At 48.7% G+C, this 20440-nt stretch overlaps 1 protein-coding gene across 1 annotated transcript; it reads right to left on the bottom strand.

The window, feature by feature from the left end:
• Positions 1-867: 867 nt before the first annotated feature.
• Positions 868-3010, bottom strand: LOC123084008 (uncharacterized). The gene is made up of 2 exons (XM_044505828.1): positions 2027-3010; positions 868-1176 (listed from the first exon to the last, which is right to left on the bottom strand). Exon 1 carries the CDS (start codon positions 3008-3010, stop codon positions 2285-2287), a length of 726 nt encoding a protein of 241 aa, XP_044361763.1. The 3' UTR covers positions 868-1176; positions 2027-2284.
• Between the last annotated feature and the right edge of the window lie 17430 nt (positions 3011-20440).

The following is a 20440-nucleotide window of genomic DNA, read 5'->3' as shown; positions in this document are numbered from 1 at the left end:
TCTAGTTTCTGTCCTACATGTGTTAGGTTCTACTTCATATATGCAACTTGCTATACTGTCTGCTCTAGATGTGTTTAGTTACAGTTCATATGTGAAGTTGCCGTTTACCTTCTCTTTGACAAATCGCATGACTTGCTTTATCACTGCTATACTAGTCGTGCTCTATCTAGTATTTCTGTTAATAAAATCATTTGGTAAATTGCTCATATTTCCAACAGATTAAACGCGTTGATGCACATCCTTTAAAGAATAAGGTAAGGTGGTAACGGATCCCCATGTGAAACTCCAGATTCAAAAGGAATTGATCCTCCTAAGGAACCATTAAGAAGAACCTTAGCATAGTCAATTTGCAGGATAGCCTTATTCCATTGTACCCGTTTTGTCACCAAAGCCCCCTGTGTTGTATGCTTGTAGCAGGTAATTCAGAATGCAATCCCAGCAGGAAATTCAGGGTTTATTATGATGATGGGTAGCCGCCGCTTTTGCACACACTGAACATGCTCCAAGGCCAAGGCAACGTTTTCCACAATAGCATTCCCTCTAATGAACCCTGACTGCATGTGATGAACAAGATGTGGAGTGTATTGCAGCAACAGAGGTAAAGAAAAGATTGAACATAACAAGTCTTGTGTGACAGGTATTTGACTCAACAACTAGAGCATGACAAGAGATAACGCAAACTACAGCCACGTGACATACTTTCATGTTTCAGATGCAGTATGATAAATTTGCTTGGGCATCACACTTGGACTGTATTTGCCGGAACAAACACTCCAAGAAAACTTGATTCAACTGACGGAAGACATAAAAAAATATTGATCCAGTAGTGTGACATTCTCTGGGGACACCCCAACCATATATCCTCATTTGCATAAATTAGACAAAATTAGTTCTGTAGTACAGAAGTTGCCGATCATACAAACGAACTAAGTTGTCCATGCATGATGCAGCACAGAAGAAACCTGAGAAGTCGCTGACCAACCAACTGTTAGTCAAAAGGATGGTCTCCACTACCTGGTTTCTTAGATCAAAGTACCCAGCGCCCTTCCAGTATCGAGTAAGATCTGACCCGCATCATCGACGGCCAATGGAATCAATAGCCCTGCCACTGTCCAATCCGTCCCCAACCACCGTCAATTGTAACTAGCTGCTGCTTGTGCCATATGGTCATCGTCTCTGCCACCGTCAAGTTCAAGATATGAATAGTACTGCAATGAAATGTGAACTACTGGTACATACATTGTAAAAATATGCATTCTATGAAACCAAGAATTTGTTGAACAAATACTAAGTGCAACGACATTCAGTGCGCCAAAACAGAACAACATGGATATAAAACATAGGAAACATAACACAGAAAAAATAGTTGTTTTTTATGACATTCTGAGAAGCGACAACAAGGTAAAACCAACACATATATGTCTACTGCCATTTCTCAAAAAGAAAAAAATTCGATTGCAAAGATGTCTTTCTAAGACTGATTGGCTTCATCCACCGAACAAGCCAACTAGTCAGACATTCACATAAATACTTCCTATTAAGATCAAAACAATTCATGGATTTCTCTAAGGTAGTACTAACTCAATTTTTGTTAATACTAACAAGCTGATACAGCCAGGAGCAGCCACACCTTTCTCATTCATGAGAGAAACTGAGATTTCATGAACACGCTGCCAAACCAAGGATGAACCAATGAGCAAGCTACCAAATTGCAGACTTGGTTTCACGGAGGAGAGAAGACACCTAAGGATACATGTAGGTATGAACTTTATGCCAATTTTGTATATATATACAGAATCTCATTCCAGTTTGATTCCATTAAAGATGAGCTGGAAGTTGCATCAAAGCTAAACAAACTGGGAGTAAAGTATTGAAAAGCAGGCCTTGTATTACTGCAAAATCAACTAGATAGCTACGGTACATGAGCAACACAAAGATAGTGCGAAGTATGGCCATATCAAATAAGTAGCAACAATGTGACCACATAAAATTGATGTCATTAGTTTTGTACTAAAATAAAACTTACTCATGATTGTAATTTAGTATCACGGTCCGGTGGACTCAAGGCTTTCCTTATATGGTGCCACAACTCTTCGGGCCACAGTGTGGTGAGTAATTATGCCGCCTCCTGTGAGAAGGTCCTCAACATCTCCGTCCGCAGGTCTGTACATGAAAATCTGGTGGGATTTCAAATTGTCTGTGTTGTTCCAATGAGGATCCGGTCTGAGCAGCAGGCGGCTGCCATCATCAACACTGCCAATTGGGACGATAGAGCAGGATCGCATCAACTGAGTGTCTGACAGCGGTGGCGTGTCCAGGTCAATGCGGCAATAGAGATCCCAAGCGCCCGCCTGGTGGTCACGTAGCACCCAGATATCATGGTGGTGCGGCCAGCTACCACCATGGTGGTGCACCCAGATATCATGGTGGTGGTGCGGATGCGTGTGTCGTAGCCAATCCCCAAGTTGTCATGGTGGTGCGGCCAGCTACCAAACGAGTCGTTGGCCTTGGGGAGCGCCGTGATCTGGCCGGTGGAGGGGTTCCACACGTAGTGGTTCACCTTGTACGAGTACACACGGTCGTCGGGGTCGTTGGGGTCACGGATGATGGTGGTGGGCCTGTCTGCCTCCAGGACGACGAGGCCGCGGCACTGGCCGGTGACGGCGCTGACGTGGCGGAGGCGGTCGTCGCGGAGGACGGGTGCGAGGGGGCTGCCGGGCGACCAGGCGTGCACCGTGGTGTCTCTCGAGTTGAACTCCGGGAGGATGAAGAGCCTGGGGGAGCCGCAGCGGTTGGCGAGGCGGAGGTGGCGGTCGACGAAGCCCTGGGAGGAGAGCACGGCGGCCCAGGTAGAAGGAGGCGGTGGCTGGACGAGAAGGAGGCGGTGGGTGGAGATCCAAGACGGCGAGAAGGAGGCGGTGGGTGGAGATCCAAGACGGCGAGGGGCGGCGGCCTGATCTGTTTTGCCAACGCAAGTGTTTTTCTTTTTCTTTTTTGAGGGGTAACGCATGCTTTTTTTTAGCACATGTAACGGAAGTTGTGAAAACGGAAGTTTGGTGTGAGAGTGAGTTGTGGTAACGCATGCTTTTTTTGAGGGGCTTCATGGCTGCGTCTCAGACTTTCGGGCCAGGTAGAAGAGATACACTCGCAGCATATTTTGATGAAGAGTAGATTACTTTCTCACAAAAAATGAGAATGTGAATTACTCCCGAGAAAAAAGAGTGTGAATAAATGTCCAATGTTTTTGTTAATGTTCAATATAATAACTCCACCAAAGTGAAATACTACCTCTGTCCCAAATAGCGTACCAAAAAATTCTTATAGTTTGGGTCAGAGGAAGTACCATTTTATGATGCTATTAGCACAAAATTGTTCTACCTTCAAGTGTGGACTGTACATTCTATTTCTGGTATATTAAAGACATGTAATGAAAACAACTTACCTGAGCGCACTTGGTAGCTGATTGTGTCATTCTTATTTCTAGGAATTTTTAATTCAACATTTGCCAAACGCAGAGTGTGCACATCTGAGAAAGAAAAGAAGTAGAAGAATTTAGGGTGAGATTTTGGTGAAGGATGACTGTTTTCCTCTGTCTTATTACTTCTGGACACTATGGTCCTCCAATATTGATTTCATGATTCTTTACTGGTACACTCTCTGGATGTTCGATCTCCTTACTAGTTTAATTAAGTACAAAGTTACACCCAGGGCGGCGACACATCCCTGCCGCCACAAGCGCCTCCTGAGGCCATCGCCTCCTCACCGTTGCCGGCTGGAGCCGTTGGGCGAAGCACCAGGCGGCCAACGGCGGCGGCAGGCCATCTCCCATCTCTTCTCGCGTCATTGAAGTCCCTGGAAGCTGAGGTGGGCCATCTCCCATATCGTTTCGCGTCATTGAAGTCTCTGGAAGCTGATCAAATCCCTAAGACCTCCATTAAGGCTGGTGACGCCTAGGAGAGATACGGCCGGCTGGCCTCAGATCTCTGGCTGCCACTTGCCTTGGGCGACCTGCAGCGAGTCTCTAACGTGGTCCACCTTGCAGGGGTGGTTATGTGAGGCCCTAGCATCCTCGACTTGATCGGGATTCTTCGAATGCATTATTGCATGGCTTTTTGGCGCAAACTCGGCCAGATCTGCTTGTGCAGCACCAGTCATGGCCAGATCCGGTATGTGTAAGCATCCAATCGGCCCACAGTCTTGCAGGTTCTGCCGAAGCTTTGCGCGGATGCTCAAATGTGATGTGGTGGCAGTCAGCAGTGAGGTGCTCTATCGCCGGTGTAGGTCCGTGTGTTGACCACTCCGACGCTATTATTTGAGAACACTATAGCCAATACAATCATGAATTTATAAAGAAACCACAAAGGTTTTCGGAAATATTCTCAGTGCTTTTAGGACCATTCAGTAGCACACTACCAAGGGCGGTCTGACCTCCATGCCGTTGGAATAAGCCAACCGTCTGCACATGTGCTCACTGGTCAACTACCTGCCCTCATGGCACGGCACACGATGCTTCATCCAAGGAACCTGCACCTGGCGATTTAGGCTAGATGGCAATGGCCAACTCGTATCCTTTCATTTCGATGTATTTTTGTATCTTTTTATCATTGAATTAAGTAAATATGAAATCCTATGGGAATATGAATGATTATAGATTTTGCAATGTCAATTTTTCATAGATTTTACAATGTTATTAATCATGATGTACTTTTGATTACAGGTATAATGGCTAATGGAGTTGGAGGGTGTTGTAGATAGGAAGGGGATTGCAAGTTCAAAGGGGCGAACTTGACGAATGGAGCGACATACTCTGAGCATAGGAATGGGATTGCAAGTTCAAAGGGGCGAACTTGACCTCAGACCTTCGGGTCCATAGTTAGTAGCTAGATGACTTCTTCTCTCTTTTTGTATTTCAATACAATATTCTCCCCCTCTCTCGTGGAGATCTATTCGATGTAATCTTCTTTTTGCGGTGTGTTTGTTGCTACCGATGAATTGTGGGTTTATGATCAAGATTATCTATGAACAATATTTGAATCTTCTCTGAATTCTTTTATGTATGATTGGTTATCTTTGCAAGTCTCTTTGAATTATCAGTTTGGTTTGGCCTACTAGATTGATCTTTCTTGCAATGGGAGAAGTGCTTAGCTTTAGGTGAAATCTTGCGGTGTCCTTTCCCAGTGACAGTAGGGGCAGCAAGGCACGTATTGTATTGTTGCCATCGAGGATAACAAGATGGGGTTTTTATCATATTGCATGAATCTATCCCTCTACATCATGTCATCTTGCTTAAGGCGTTACTCTGTTTTCTTGAACTTAATACTCTAGATGCATGCTGGATAGCGGTCGATGAGTGGAGTAATAGTAGTAGATGCAGGCATGAGTCGGTCTACTTGTCTCGGGCATGATGCCTATATACATGATCATACCTAGATATTCTCATAACTATGCTCAATTCTGTCAATTGCTCAACAGTAATTCGTTCACCCACCGTAAAATACTTATGCTCTTGAGAGAAGCCACTAGTGAAATCTATGGCCCCCGGGTCTATCTTCATCATATTAATCTTCCATCACTTTATTATTGCCTTTGCTTTTTTTACTTTGCTTTTATTTTACTTTGCATCTTTATTACAAAAATACCAAAAATATTATCTATCATATCTATCAGATCTCACTCTCGTAAGTGACCGTGAAGGGATTGACAACCCATTATCGCGTTGGTTGCGAGGAGTTATTTGCTTTGTGCAGGTACGAGGGACTCACGCGTAACCTCCTACTGGATTGATACTTTGGTTCTCAAAAACTGAGGAAAATACTTACGCTACTTTGCTGCATCATCCTTTCCTCTTCAAGGAAATCCAACGCAGTGCTCAAGAGGTAGCAGAGTCCGACGCCCTAGGCCGACCGTCCCGCACCACATGCTGCTGCTACACTTGCTGCTGCTACTGGATGTTCTGTGGATGCATTGGCGGGCAGTGCTGAGGAGGCCCGGACTGGGTCGGCCCAGCCCTAGCGGCCGGAAGCGCGGCCTTGGCCGACGCAGCCTTGCCAGGGGCGGCGCAGCCTTGGGCTGAGGTGCGTCCCTGGCCGACGGCGGCGGGGCAGGCCTCGGCGCCGGAGGCGGTGGCTTTTGCGACGGGGGAGCAGGCTTGATCGGCGGCGGCAGACCCCTTCGGCGACCCGCCATGTTCCCTGCTGAGATCGATCGAAGCGGAGGAATCCTCCTAGCGTGACCCGGCGGTAGTTTAGGAAACCCCGGTCTAGCGATCGTCCTGATCGTGATTGCCGAACGTGCATGGGGGGACACGGAGTCCAACACGAGCTCATGCAAAGGCCCATTGGCCACGTTGCTCGCGTCCAGCCTCTGGGTCACGGACTGGGCCTCATACCCAGTCTGCCTCGGCCCTAGACTCGGTACAACGAGCTCCAGCCCAGCATCAGCACAAATCTGATTCAAACGCATGCATCGCGCCGCTCGGATCTCACCGGGACCGACGGCCGGCGGCGGCGAGTGAACCTTCGCCGGAATCACTTTTTTTTCTTTTTTCGGGTGACCTTTGTCCACCCATCTGCCGGAAATAAATCCGATAAGGTGACATGAGGCAAACTTACCTTAGGAAGGGGCCCTTTCCACGGCTTGATTACCATCGCCGCTGGTTTGCAGCCCGCCGGCGGCCTTGGCGCGGAGCTCCTCTTGTCCTTGCACCTCTCTCCCGGCATAAACTTGGATGAAGGCGCAACAACATTTGCCACCAACGACGACGAAGACACGGTCTTCTTTGGGTCTTTGGCTGCAACCGGGTGACGATCCTCGACATCCTCTTCTTCGTCATCAACAAGCACCCAAAACCTTCCTCCAATCCCTGGATTCGGTCTGGTGATTTGATGCTCCGAAGTAGTTAGATCGACGATCTCGATCCGCTCCTCCCCTCTAGAAGAAACCTGCAAGCAATTCAGCACAAGAATTTCGAAGAAATCAATATGCAAATGCATACCTGTTTGAATCATCTCACCAGCATGCAGGTACCGTCCAGCCAGGATGTCGTGCTCCTCATCCCTCACCGTCGTCCAACTTGAGTGCGGGTGCATGTACACGAAACCATCCCGCCAGATCTCCACCCTCCGGTCATCTTTGAAACGAATCCTCCAACGCACTTCAGCCGATGGTTTGGCAGACGGATCCTGATCCAGATCTGAATCAGACTCGAAGTCAGCACAACCTGGCGGCCACGGCAGCGCCGAAGACGACGGCAAGGCAGCCGGAACCACGCCCCCAAGCGCCGGCTTGATTAGCGGAGGTGATGCCGCCGGCGGCGGCACAACCACCACCCTCTCTCCATCCCCCTCACGCGCCTGCGTGATTAGCGGAGATGGCTCCGGCGGCGGCGCTCCTGCGGCTCCTCGGCTGACTCCTCGTTCACCGCGGTCGGAGGCTCGGGCGGTGGCTCCGGCGGCGGCGGCTCGGTTGGAGGCGCGGGCGGCGGCTCCGGTGGCGGCGGCTCGGTCGCCTCAGACGCCTCAATCATTCCGCAACACGTTGTATATCTTGAGGACCATACATAATTTGATGTTTCATTACATGTCAATAAAAAATGCCCCTTGTCACAAAAAAACTTTCAATGTTGTTATAATATTTCCTAATTGGGTTGTAATTCAACTTTCTCTATTATATTATACATTTTTATATTTTTCAAGGGCTACTGCGGTAGGTGATAAAAAGGACGACGTGCACAAAAGATAATTAAGAAACAACAAATAAAAGATAGAGAAGGGAATATGATGAAGGAAACTATTAGTGAGCACATAGATAGTAAGATGCTCAACTGAGGAAGGTAATAGTCAGTGATCATATAAGTATCACATTTATTGTATGGACATGCATGCTATTCAAGCATAGGGTTTAATAACATCCAAAGAAAGAAAAACAATCAATGCATTTGGCGTTATATAAACACTAGCACATGGGCATAGCTTTTACGACATATTGGCAAGAACAATAGCAGGGCAAAGAAAAAAAGCTAGCTAACTACTGCAGTTTTCTTTATGGTGCTTATGAAGAACAGCGTGCAGGCTATGTGCTTGGTGGCTCTTGTTATCATGTCTACCGCTTTATTGCCCTCCCATGTAGATGGAAGAATCATGGGTACGTTTCTTTAGTCATATTTCTCTTAATATTTGCATATACGTACCATTGGATGTTACTACTAGGAAGTTGTTGTTGTGATCCTCATCCCCTGCGTGCAGATACGAAGGAGAGGAGCCTCACATCGTGCTTTTTTGGAAACGCTGCACAATCGATCTATGCCGGCAAAATTGTTCAGCACGTGGATATGCTAAGAGTGAAAGCACCTGTGATTCATACAAAGATAATAAATACTGCTGCTGCGCGACGGATTGAAGGATACCGCTGTGATGGATACTACACATCATATCGTCCTACATCTAATTATTTCTTGCAAATAGCAAATAATGACTACCGATGAAATTGATGTAGCAGATTCAATAAACTTTAAATTTTACTAGTAACTGGTTAATGTATAACTGTAGTGTGAGCAAGTGATAAGTTTTCTTTGCCATGGAATTGATGATTCGGTGGGTGGGTGGGTGGGGGTTGATTAAACACCTAAACAGGCATGCCTCTTTCAAGTTTCAGCGAAGCAGTTTCGATCAGATGAAGCGTCGGCCTGTCCTCTCGATCGAGCCGCCCCCGTGTCATCCGAATTGCACACAAGGGATCTCGGAGATAGATCGCCCGCGTCACCCGTATCGTGCCTCTGTCCATTGACCTTCCTTCTGGCAGAGACGAGGGCCTTTTTGGGAGGTTAACGATAGACGCTCAGGCTTTTTTCTAATCGATAGGCAGTCGGGAGCGCCTATTGGGCGCTGCAAGTGCCGGCCAGCGCTCCTGGCGCTTGCACGCGGCGGGTACCGGGCCGGCCCATGAATCAGTGGAAAAATAAAAGCAAACACGAACAGAATGACGCTAATTCGGGCACAACAGGAATCAATTTCTGCATGCCAAAGTTAACAGCTTAGAGCCTTCACCGCTACAGCAAGTTCTGTTTGTTTCATATTATTAGGAAATTACACTATTTGAGGTCTCCTTTAGTACAAACATTAACATATATTCAACTTTGTTCACGTTGATTAATATGAAAAACGAAAAGTTAGCCCAAAACGAAAACGTTTACGAATTCAAAAATGTTCACGGATTTTCAACAAAAAATCACGTAAGTTTCAGCGAAGTTGAAAAAAGTTCATCAAATTTGAAAATAGTTCATCGATTCTTTAAAAAGTTCATCGGATTTGAAAAGAGTTCATCGTTTTTCTTTAAAAAGTTCACCGAATTTGATATAAGTTCATCGAATTTGAAAAATGTTCATCAAGTTTGAAAAAAAGTTCATCGAATTTAATAAAAGTTCATTGATTTTCAAAAATAGTTCATCCAAAAATGAGAAAAGTTCATCGATTTGAGGAAAGAGTTCATCGAATTTCAAAAAAGTTCACGAACTAAAAACTGTGCATTTAAGAAAATAAATAAAAGAAAACGGTAAAAGAACTAGAAAAAAGAAAAAGAAAAAGAACAAAACAAACTGAAAAATGAATAAAAGAGTTAAATGAAGATACAGTAAACAAATTTGTTAGTGGCCTGATGGTGGTGCCGTGTTTGTTTGTGAAGGAGGTCGTGGGTTCGAATCTATGGTGCTGCATTTAATTTTTAGGATTAACCCTTGCCCACGTTGTGCGCGGCGTAGCGGCGACGGCCGCCCTCCCCCTCGAGCCCTCCCACCTCCCACCCACCTCGCCGCCATCCACAGCGCCACCAGGCAAAGCCTGGCCGGCAGGTGGGCGGTGTGACTTCTTGCCCTTCGAGCATCTCCACCAGCGCACCGGCGCAGGACAGATGGGTCGCGAGGCGGCGTCGGGTTTACGTGGGGTCCAGTGGCACGACGGGTAGGCTACCCTTGCCGACGTCGTGCGCGGCGCAGCGGCGACGGTGGGATCCCATCTCGCGGCTTGGTGACAGCTACGTAGTGGGCTCGGCCAGGTGGTTGCAGGTTCCGCGGGGTTCAGATCGGATCTTGATCTGATGCTGGACGTGGTCGGCCGGCGCGGGGTGGTGGTCTTCACCGCTGGCCACATCGGATCGGCTAATTCGGTGTCTGGATATCTACTATGGATGTTGGGTTGAGCCCCATGGCAATCTCATTTGTGTAGGTTTCGGCTCTTGGCTCGCTGCCGGATCGGGAGCAGGCGAAGGTTTGGTGGTACAGGATGGGGACCGGAGGAAACTTTGGTCGGCTACAGATTTGTCTCATGTATATTATAAAGAGTGTGTTATAAATAGTTCAGTATCAAGCAACTGTACCTAGTCCACTCCTATAATCCAGTGATAATTCTTCACATTTTCTTGCTAATGTGCTAGGATAGAAAAAAGGGCAGGTGGTTCACGGTTTATAGGCGACTGTACCTAGTCCTCTCCTGTAATCCAGTGATAATTCTTTACATTTTCTTGCTAATGCCATATAAGCCATGTGTTCTCCAGGGCACATGGCTTATAAGCCATGTAAGCCGAGTACTCCTTTACGCACATGGTGTATAGGCTGCTCCGTGGCGGTGCCGTCACCCACATCCGTTATAGCCACGTGGCAGATGCCTTTGCCGAGGTCGAGCTATAAGCCGAGTGCTTTTTCAACATATACCCTGTCGTACATATAAGCCTAGAGCTTTTTTGTATGACTCGGCTTACAGATAGCTATAAGCCGAGTACTTTCTAGTTGCCGGGTGTTTTCTCCTGGAGGCTTGGCTTATACGCACATAAGCCGAGAACCCGAAAAAAGCACTCGGCTTATAGTTGTTCACACGGCAAACCGTGATTTTCCTGTAGTACAGATGGCAGGCTTCCTGCCCTATCCCAAGCCATATAAACTCTTCTAGAATCTGTAATACCGTAAAACATATGCAACCATCAATTCATTTAGGAAATTTGGACGTCTCTACATCCATCAGTCCATTTCTTTCAGGCCCCCTCCCCCAAGTCATAACTTTGTAGAGCAAATTGAAACTGCAGTATAACTAACTTTGCAAGGTTATTTTTATTTAATATGTTCAGCTCGAAAACTTAGTGGCTATCACGTGGCCAATGCATGAAGCAAATACAAAGGTGCAAACAAACCATGGATCCAGTTTATGGTTTCAGTGATATATCTCTTCTTAAATTTTCAAATAGGTTAAAGAAAAAGTAAATCAAACTGTGATCTTGACTTATTTCGGTACTAACTTGCATTAGTACATGTAAAAATAGGGCTGCAACATGATGAGTTTCACGTGTAGTGGCACATGTGTGGTTCAGATTTTTTCAGTGAATCAAAGCAATGTGGATCAGTGACGCAATTACTTTCTAAGTTATGTACGCAGTACGCCAAAGCAGAGGTATGGATCAGTGTTGTCTCTCTGTATATGTTGTTAACTCAGATTAAGTTGAGTGCCTACATGTTTATTTGGATATGGTCATTATTATTTTTAAGCCTCTACATCCAAAAACAATCTCAAATTTAACCTTTGGCCTGGATAATTGCTCAAGCAAACAAAGCATACTCCTTAAATTTCTACCAACTTCAAATGAAAAAGAAAGTGCCATCTGCGTGCTGCAACATGCTTATTAGATCACCTTCAAACATATGTGCTACTTCTGCTCTAATAAGATCTGTACTTTTTGCCCTGCCTCACCGCCTTGGTTTGAAAATAAGAACCCAATAGCTAGTAAAACTCAGCACTCAACCAATTTCTTCTCTCGACTGAACATTTAGCTTCAAATGTGGAATTGGCAACACATGCTCATAAATAAACTTCTTGAACCAATTGTTGGATTCAATTCTATGACACAGAAGTCTTTTTTCCCTCTTATAGCAGATAGCTCATGTGAGCCGAGGCTCTTGAATACAATTAAACTCAATGGGCAGCACATCGTGATATCCAATGGAAGAGAAGCTTGTCCAACATCGTCTGAGATGGTTTGGGCATATTCAGCGCAGGCCTTCAGAAGCTCCAGTGCATAGCGGGCGGCTAAAGCGTACGGAGAATGTCAAGAGAGGTCGGGATAGAACGAATTTGACATGGGAAGAGTCCGTTAAGAGAGACCTAAAGGATTGGGGTATCACCAAAGAATTAGCTATGGACAGGGGTGCGTGGAAGCTTGCTATCCATGTGCCAGAGCCATGAGTTGGTCGCGAAGATCTTATGGGTTTTGCCTCTAGCCTACCCCAACTTGTTTGGGACTAAAGGCTTTGTTGTGGTAGTTGTATTGCAGTAAGATATATATATATATATATATATATATATATATATATATATATATATATATATGTATGTATATGTATATATATGTATATATATGTGTGTGTGTGTAGACAGATACATGTACTTGAACAATGTTTACAATAAATAAAATAAATGCTGAAAACCCAAGTGAACATGTGAGGGAGTCCTGGATTAGGGGGTGTCCGGATGGCCGGACTATACCTTCAGCCGGACTCCTGGACTATGAAGATACAAGATTGAAGACTTCGTCCCGTGTCCGGAAGGGACTTTCCTTGGCGTGGAAGGCAAGCTTGGCGATGCGGATATTTAGATCTCCTACCATTATAATCGACTTTTTGTAACCCTAACCATCTTTGGTGTTTATATAAACCGGAGGGTTTTAGTCCGCAGGACAACATATAACAATCATACCATAGGCTAGCTTCTAGGGTTTAGCCTCCTTGATCTCGTGGTAGATCTACTCTTGTACTACCCATATCATCAATATTAATCAAGCAGGACGTAGGGTTTTACCTCCATCAAGAGAGCCCGAACCTGGGTAAAACATTGTGTCCCTTTTCTCCTGTTACCATCTGCCTAGACGCACAGTTCGGGACCCCCTACCCGAGATCCACCGGTTTTGACACCGACATTGGTGCTTTCATTGAGAGTTCCTCTGTGTCATCACTTTTAGGCCCGATGGTTTCTCCGATCATCAACGGCGATGCAGTCCTAGGCGAGACTTTTCTCCCCGTACAGATCTTCGTCTTCGGTGGCTTTGCACTGCGGGCCAATTCGCTTGGCCATCTGGAGCAGATCGAAAGCTACAGCCCTGGCCATCAGGTCAGATTTGGAAGCTTGAACTACACGGCTGATATCCGCGGAGATTTGATCTTCGACGGATTCGACCCACAGCCGGGCGCGCCGCACTGTCACGATGGGCATGATCTAGCTCTGCCGCCGAACAGTGCCCTGGAGGCCGCACCCGCATCAGCTCCGACCCCTAGTTCAGAGCCAGCTACGCCGATCGAGGATGGGTGGTTGGACACCGCCTCGGGGGCTGCAATCTCTACGGCGATTGAGCCGAACACCAGCTTTGTCCTCTGCGAAGCCTGCGACTCCAAAGCGCCGGACTCCACCCCGGACTCCGAGCCCTCCGCGCCCCTGCCGATCGAATCCGATTGGGCGCCGATCATGGAGTTCACCGCCACAGACATCTTTCAGCACTCGCCCTTTGGCGATATTCTGAAGACACTAAAGTCTCTCTCTTTATCAGGAGAGCCCTGGCCGGACTACGGTCATCAAGGTTGGGATACGGACGATGAAGAAATTCAAAACCCACCCACCACCCACTTTGTAGCCACTGTCGATGATTTAACCGACATGCTCGACTTTGACTCCAAAGACATCGACGATATGGACGCCGATGCAGGAGATGATCAAGAACCAACACCTATAGGGCACTGGAAATCCACCTCGTCGTATGATATATACATGGTGGATATCCCAAAATAGGAGATGGCGATGGAACGGTGGGGGATGACCCCTCCAAGAAACAACCTAAGCGCCGGCGTCAGCGGCGCCGCTCTAAATCCCACCAAAGCAAAAACGGTGATTCCGGCACGGGAGATAACAATACTCCGGATAGCGCCGAAGAACACCCCCTCCAGCAAGATTCAGCACAGAAGGATGGAGAAGCCAGCCCTCATCAGAGAGCGGCAGACAGAGAGGTTGAGGATGATAATTATATGCCTCCCTCCGAAGATGAGGCAAGCCTCGACGACGACGAATTCGTCGTGCGAGAGGATCCCGTCGAACAAGAGCGTTTCAAACGCAGGATTATGGCCACGGCAAGCAGCCTCAAGAAAAAACAACAACAACTTAGAGCTGACCAAGATCTGCTAGCCGACAGATGGACTGAAGTCCTTGCGGCCGAAGAGTATGAACTCAAACGCCCCTCCAAGAGCTACCCAAAGCGCAGGTTGCTACCCCAATTAGAGAAGGAAGCACCTAAACCTACTTCACCAGCGCATGATATGGCCGATCGGCCACCTCTTGGCCGCGACAGAGAGGCCTCTCGGCCCTCCACTCAAGCCGCACCCCGACACCGATCAAAACATTCAAAGGCACGGGAAAACACGCCAGACTTGCGAGACATATTGGAGGACAAGGCGAGGCAAACAAGATCGATCGACGGATCACGCGGGCGTCCCACGGCACGTGACAGTGATCGTCACTCCGGATATAATAAATCCGGCCGGGCCGAACACAATAGGCAAAGCTCGTTTGAGCTGCGTCGTGATATAGCGCAATACAGAGGCGCCGCACACCCCCTATGCTTCACAAATGAAGTAATGGATCATCAAATCCCTGAGGGTTTCAATCTCGTGAACATCAAATCATACGATGGCACAACAGATCCCGCGATATGAATCGAGGATTATATCCTTCATATCCATATGGCCCGCGGCGATGATCTACACGCCATCAAATACCTCCCACTCAAACTTAAAGGACCAGCTCGGCATTGGCTTAACAGCTTGCCAGCAGAATCAATTGGTTGTTGGGAGGACCTGGAAGCCGCATTCCTTGACAACTTCCAGGGCACTTATGTGCGACCACCAGACGCCGATGACCTAAGCCACATAATTCAGCAACCAGAGGAATCGGCCTGGCAATTCTGGACATGGTTCCTAACAAAGAAAAATCAAATTGTTGACTGTCCGGACGCAGAGGCCTTAGCAGCCTTCAAGCATAATATCCGCGACGAGTGGCTTGCCCGGCACCTTGGACAGGAAAATCCGAAATCTATGGCAGCCCTCACAACACTCATGACCCGCTTTTACGCGGGAGAAGACAGCTGGCTAGCTCGTAGCAATAACTTGACCAAGGACCTTGGTAATTCGGACACCAAGGACAAAAGTGGCAGGTCGCGTCGAAACAAGCAAAAACGCCGCGTTAACAACGACAAAAATGAGGATACGGCAGTCAATGCCGGATTCAGAGGCTACAAATCCGGTCAGCGGAAAAAGTCATTCAAAAGAAATACTCATGGCCCTCCAGTTTGGACCGAATACTCGATCGCTTGTGCCAGATACATGGCACCCCCGAAAAGCCAGCCAATCACACCAACAGGGATTGTTGGGTGTTCAAGCAGGCAGGCAAGCTAAATGCCGAAACTAGAGACAAGGGGCTGCGTAGCGATGACGAGGAGAAGCCCCGGCCGCCAAACAACAGTGGATAGAAGGGTTTTCCCCCACAAGTGCGGACGGTGAACATGATATACGCAACCCACATCTCTAAGACGGAGCGGAAGCGTGCGTTAAGGGACGTATATGCGATGGAGCCAGTCGCCCCAAAGTTCAACCCATGGTCCTCCTGCCCGATCACTTTCGATCGACGGGACCACCCCACTAGCATCCGTCATGGCGGAATCGCCGCATTGGTCCTAGACCCAATCATTGACGGATTTCATCAAACAAGAGTCCTTATGGACGGCGGTGGCAGCCTGAACCTGCTTTACCAGGATACAGTGCAGAAAATGGGCATAGATCCCTTAAGGATTAAGCCCACCAAAACGACCTTTAAAGGCGTCATACCAGGTGTAGAGTCCAACTGTACAGGCTCAGTTACACTTGAAGTGGTCTTCGGATCTCCGGATAATTTCCGAAGCGAGGAGTTAATCTTTGACATAGTCCCGTTCCGCAGTGGCTATCACGCACTGCTCGGGCGAACCGCATTTGCAAAGTTCAATGCGGTGCCGCACTACGCATACCTTAAGCTCAAGATGCCAGGCCCTCGAGGAGTAATCACGGTCAATGGAAACACCGAACGCTCCCTCCGAACGGAGGAACACACGGCGGCCCTCACAGCGGAAATACAAAGCAGCCTCTCAAGGCAGCTCTCCAGTCCGTCCGTTAAACATCCGGACACCGCCAAGCGCGCCTGAAGTAACCTACAACAAGACCGCCTGGCACGTTCCGAGAAGGCGTAGCAATGCGGCCCCAACCCCAGCCCTCGAAAAATAGCGAAACCAGTGCCTCGCGTACATAACTACGCTCTTGAAATACCATGGGCACAGGGGGAGGGGCACCATCACGGCACGCCCAAAATACGGCTTAAACCGTCCTAGGGGCTGTCGATTTCTTTTTTAATTTTCTCTTACTTTCAGGACTACATTCTTCGGAAGGCCTGTCCGGTAGTATAATTCCTGCACAAACGATACAAGAACCAGGGAAACAGACAAGCCATGCCGCATTATGGAACTCCCAGGTGGTCTCTATTACGAGCAGTATACCTGTTTTGCATACAATTCCGCGGCCTGCCCCTGGATCGGACATGTTAAATAGTCCAACCTTTTGCTTATCGCGCTGTTTGTATCGTTCTGCTTTGATCGCAGCCTTTTTAATAAATAATGCATAGCTTTTATCTATTTTTGCATTACTCTTTTTATGAATATATGTTCATTAATGACATGTTGCATCCATACACTGTGGTACGGCCAATACACCAGGGGCTTAGGTATCCCTCAGTATGGTGTGAAAAGTCTGAACACTTCCACAAGTGTGGCACCCCGAACTTATAGCATTATATGCATCGGCTCCAAATCATGTCTTGGGTCAATAGTTGGGTTTGTCCGGCTCCTATGTTTTGGTACCTTACGTTCCGCTATATCGGCTAAGGTAGCACTAGGAGAACTACTGCGATTGTGCCCCAATTGAGCTGGGCTGAGCACCTCAGTAAAGAAAGCTAAAACTGACTGTCATGATGAAGCGCGAGATTGGTCGCTGTTTGAGAGGTTTTTCGAGTCCCTAAAGACTTATGCCACTTCAAGCGAGGAGTCGGCTTTGTCCGGCCAAAGGCGTGGATAGCGCCCCGAACTCGGTCTTCCGAATACTAGAGGCTTCGCCGAAATTTAAAATTATAGAATTCTATGGCTAAGTGAGAGTGTTCAAGCATTATAGTCCGATTGCCTTGTTCGTTGTGCTGAGCGCCTCCCGCGAAGGACCCAAACATGGGAAAAAGAGCGCTCAGGTTTATCCCGAACACCCCAGCACTAGTGGCATGGGGGCACAAGCCGACGACTCGCCATCTCTCAATTTTGATAAACGGCCGCACAGAAGGTAATATTTTAAATTTAAAAAGCATTGCTTAGCGCATATGAACAAGTTTTCAGCGCACAGGACAATACGAGCGAGTTTACTCAAAAATTACATCCCTGGTACATTCATCCGCCATAAGGCGGGCACCCTTCAGAACGTCCTTATAATAGTTCTCGGGCTTGCGATGCTATTTCCCGGCGGTGGCCCGTCCTTCACAAGCTTCTCACCGTCCAGCTTGCCCCAGTGCACCTTAGCGCGGGCAAGGGCCCTTCGGGCACCTTCGATGCAGACGGAGCGCTTGATGACCTCGAGCCTTGGACAGGCCTCCACCAACCGCCGCACCAGTCCGAAGTAGCTCCCAGGCAGAGCCTCTCTAGGCCACAGCCGAACTATGAGGCCCTTCATGGCCTGTTCGGCCACCTTGTGGAGCTCGACCAGCTGCTTCAGCTGGTCGCTCAGGGGCACAGGGTGTCCGGCCTCAGCATACTGAGACCAGAACACCTTCTCCGTTGAGCTGCCTTCTTCGGCTCAGTAGAATGCGCCGACATCAGATACGCTGCGGGGAAAATCTGCGAATGCTCCCGGAGAGCTCCGAATCCAGATAAGTAACAAGTAATTCACTTTCACATGCTTGCTTTGCATAAAGAAAGCCTTATCCGCCGCCATTTTCTTCACTGCATCCACCTCCTGAAGGGCCTTGGGCTTCGGCCTTGGCAGACTTGGCAGTTTCAATGGCCGCCGCGAGCTCAGACGCTCGTGTCTTCGAGTCAAGCTCCAAGCTCTCATGTTTTTTCATGAGAGCCTGGAGCTCTTGCCGCACCTCGCCAACCTACGCCTCATATTTCTCCCACTCGGTGCGCTCCGTGGCTGCTCTCTTATCGGCCTCGGACAGCGCCTTCTTGAGGGTTGCCACCTCAGTTGTGGCCCCTACAACAAGCCGCGTTAATCCTGTCATTTTTTGCAATTGCATCTTTTTTGTATTTTTCTATAAGGTATCTCTTACCTTCTTTCTCCTCGAGCTGCCGCTTGGCAAGGCCGAGCTCTTGCTCGGACCGCTCGAGGCCCTGCTTCAAGGCGCCCACCTCCGCAGTGAGTGCGGCGGTCGCTAGCAGGGAAGCCTGCATAGGCATATTGACTCTTTTCTGTTAGAGTCCTGCGAATTTTATTAGATCCTTTATTCGGCTTTTCTTTCTGAACGCCAAACAGAGCATCAGGGGCTACTATCTATGCGGTAATATTTTTACATATTTTTACTTACCTCAAAGCCTGTTAGAAGGCTGGTGCAAACTTCAGTCAGTCCGCTCTAGGCGGACTGAACCTCCTGGATCACCGCACTCATAATAGTACGGTGCTCCTCGTCGATGGAGGCACCTTTAAGCACCTCCAGCAGATTGTCCGGCGCCTCCGGTTGGGCGGGGGCCGCCGGCTCAGTAGGCTTGCTCCTCTTGGAAGGAGTTCGCCTACCACGGTCCGGAACTGTTGACGATTCCGGCGTGGTGTCCGGCTCAAAGCGGAACTTGGAGCCCTGGGGGGTCTTGTCCCCCTTACTCCTGGAGTCCGGGAGGTTGCCTTGCGGCTCCTCCAGGACCACCTCCTCTTGACCCGGAACTTGTTGCGACGCAACTTCGGCGTTGTCTGTAGTGCGGGGGGAGGTGGCAGGCGGAAGTGAATTCACGTCCGACGAATCCAGGGAGCCGCTCGATGACTCATCGAGTCCGGCCTTGGGCGGTCTGCATAATTATATTCGACATAAGGAAAGATTGTGCCATAAAGGAATGCTATGAGTTACTCTGGTATCCGAATACTTACGATTTCGCCGGGCGCTTGGCCCTGTGCGGCCACTCCTCTTCGCCATCATCGGCGTCGGTGGAGTAGTCCGGAGGAGGGGTCTTCCTCTTCTTGGACCCTTCGGCTTCCCCGGACGGGGCGGCCTTCCTCTTCTTTCCTCCCCCCGCTGGAGGGGGAGAGGCTTCTTCTTCCTCCTCCTCGTCTTCACGGGAGGAGTGCGTCTCAGATTCGTCGGATGATGAATCCGACACCTCCAGACGCCGGGCACTCTTTTGAGTCCTCGTGGCCTTCTTCTCCGGCACCACATAGGGTGCCGGAACCAGCAGATTCGCTAAGCGAGCATTGGCTGGGTCTTCGGGCAAAGGAGCCAGACAGTTAATCGGTCCGGACTTCACCTGCCAAGCCTGTCAAAGGTAAGGGAGTTTAGATCCCGCATAGAGTCAAACTATGGAAAACCAACATCCTGTAAAATGTAAAAATAGCTTACCGCACTAGCTTGACGCTGCGTGCTGAATCTGCGATCCTCGAAAGCGGATGCGGGAGCCTTGGCACCCTTGAATAGCACCTTCCAGACATCTTCGTATGTCGTGTCGAAGAGCCTGCTCAGAGTTTGGTGCTGCGCCGGGTCGAACTCCCACAGGTTGAAGTCCCGTTGTTGACACGAGAGGATCCAGCGGACGAGCATAACCTGTACTACATTGACAAGCTTGAGCTGCTTGTTCACCAGGGATTGGATGCATGTCTGCAGTCCAGTCACCTCTCCTTCGTTGCCCCACGACAGGCCCGTCTCTTTCCAAGACGTGAGCCGCGTAGAGGGTCCGGACCGGAACTTAGGGGCTGCGATCCATTCAGGATCGCGCGACTCGGTGATGTAAAACCACCCCGATTGCCACCCCTTTAGGAACTCCACAAAGGAGCCCTCGAGCCATAGGACGTTGGGCATCTTGCCCGCCATGGCACCTCCGCACTCCGCCTGGGTGTCGCACACCACCTTCGGCTTGACATTAAAAGTCTTGAGCCAAAGACCGAAATGGGGGCGGATGCAGAGGAAAGCCTCACACACGATGATGAATGCCGAGATGTTGAGGATGAAGTTCGGGGCCAGATCGTGGAAATCCAGGCCATAGTAGAACATGAGCCCCCAGACAAATGGGTGGAGAGGAAAGCCCAGTCCGCGGAGGAAATGAGGGAGGAACACCACCCTCTCATGGGGCCTGGGGGTGGGGATGAGCTGCCCCTCTTCGGGAAGCC

This window comes from Triticum aestivum, chromosome 4A (genome assembly GCF_018294505.1).
Source record: "Triticum aestivum cultivar Chinese Spring chromosome 4A, IWGSC CS RefSeq v2.1, whole genome shotgun sequence".
Taxonomy (NCBI): domain Eukaryota; kingdom Viridiplantae; phylum Streptophyta; class Magnoliopsida; order Poales; family Poaceae; genus Triticum; species Triticum aestivum.
This window is presented reverse-complemented; position numbering and strand designations above follow the sequence as displayed.

Excerpts from the sequence above, each read along its gene's own strand:
- LOC123084008 (XM_044505828.1), bottom strand. The coding sequence starts at position 3,010 with ATGCGTTACCCCTCAAAAAAGAAAAAGAAAAACACTTGCGTTGGCAAA.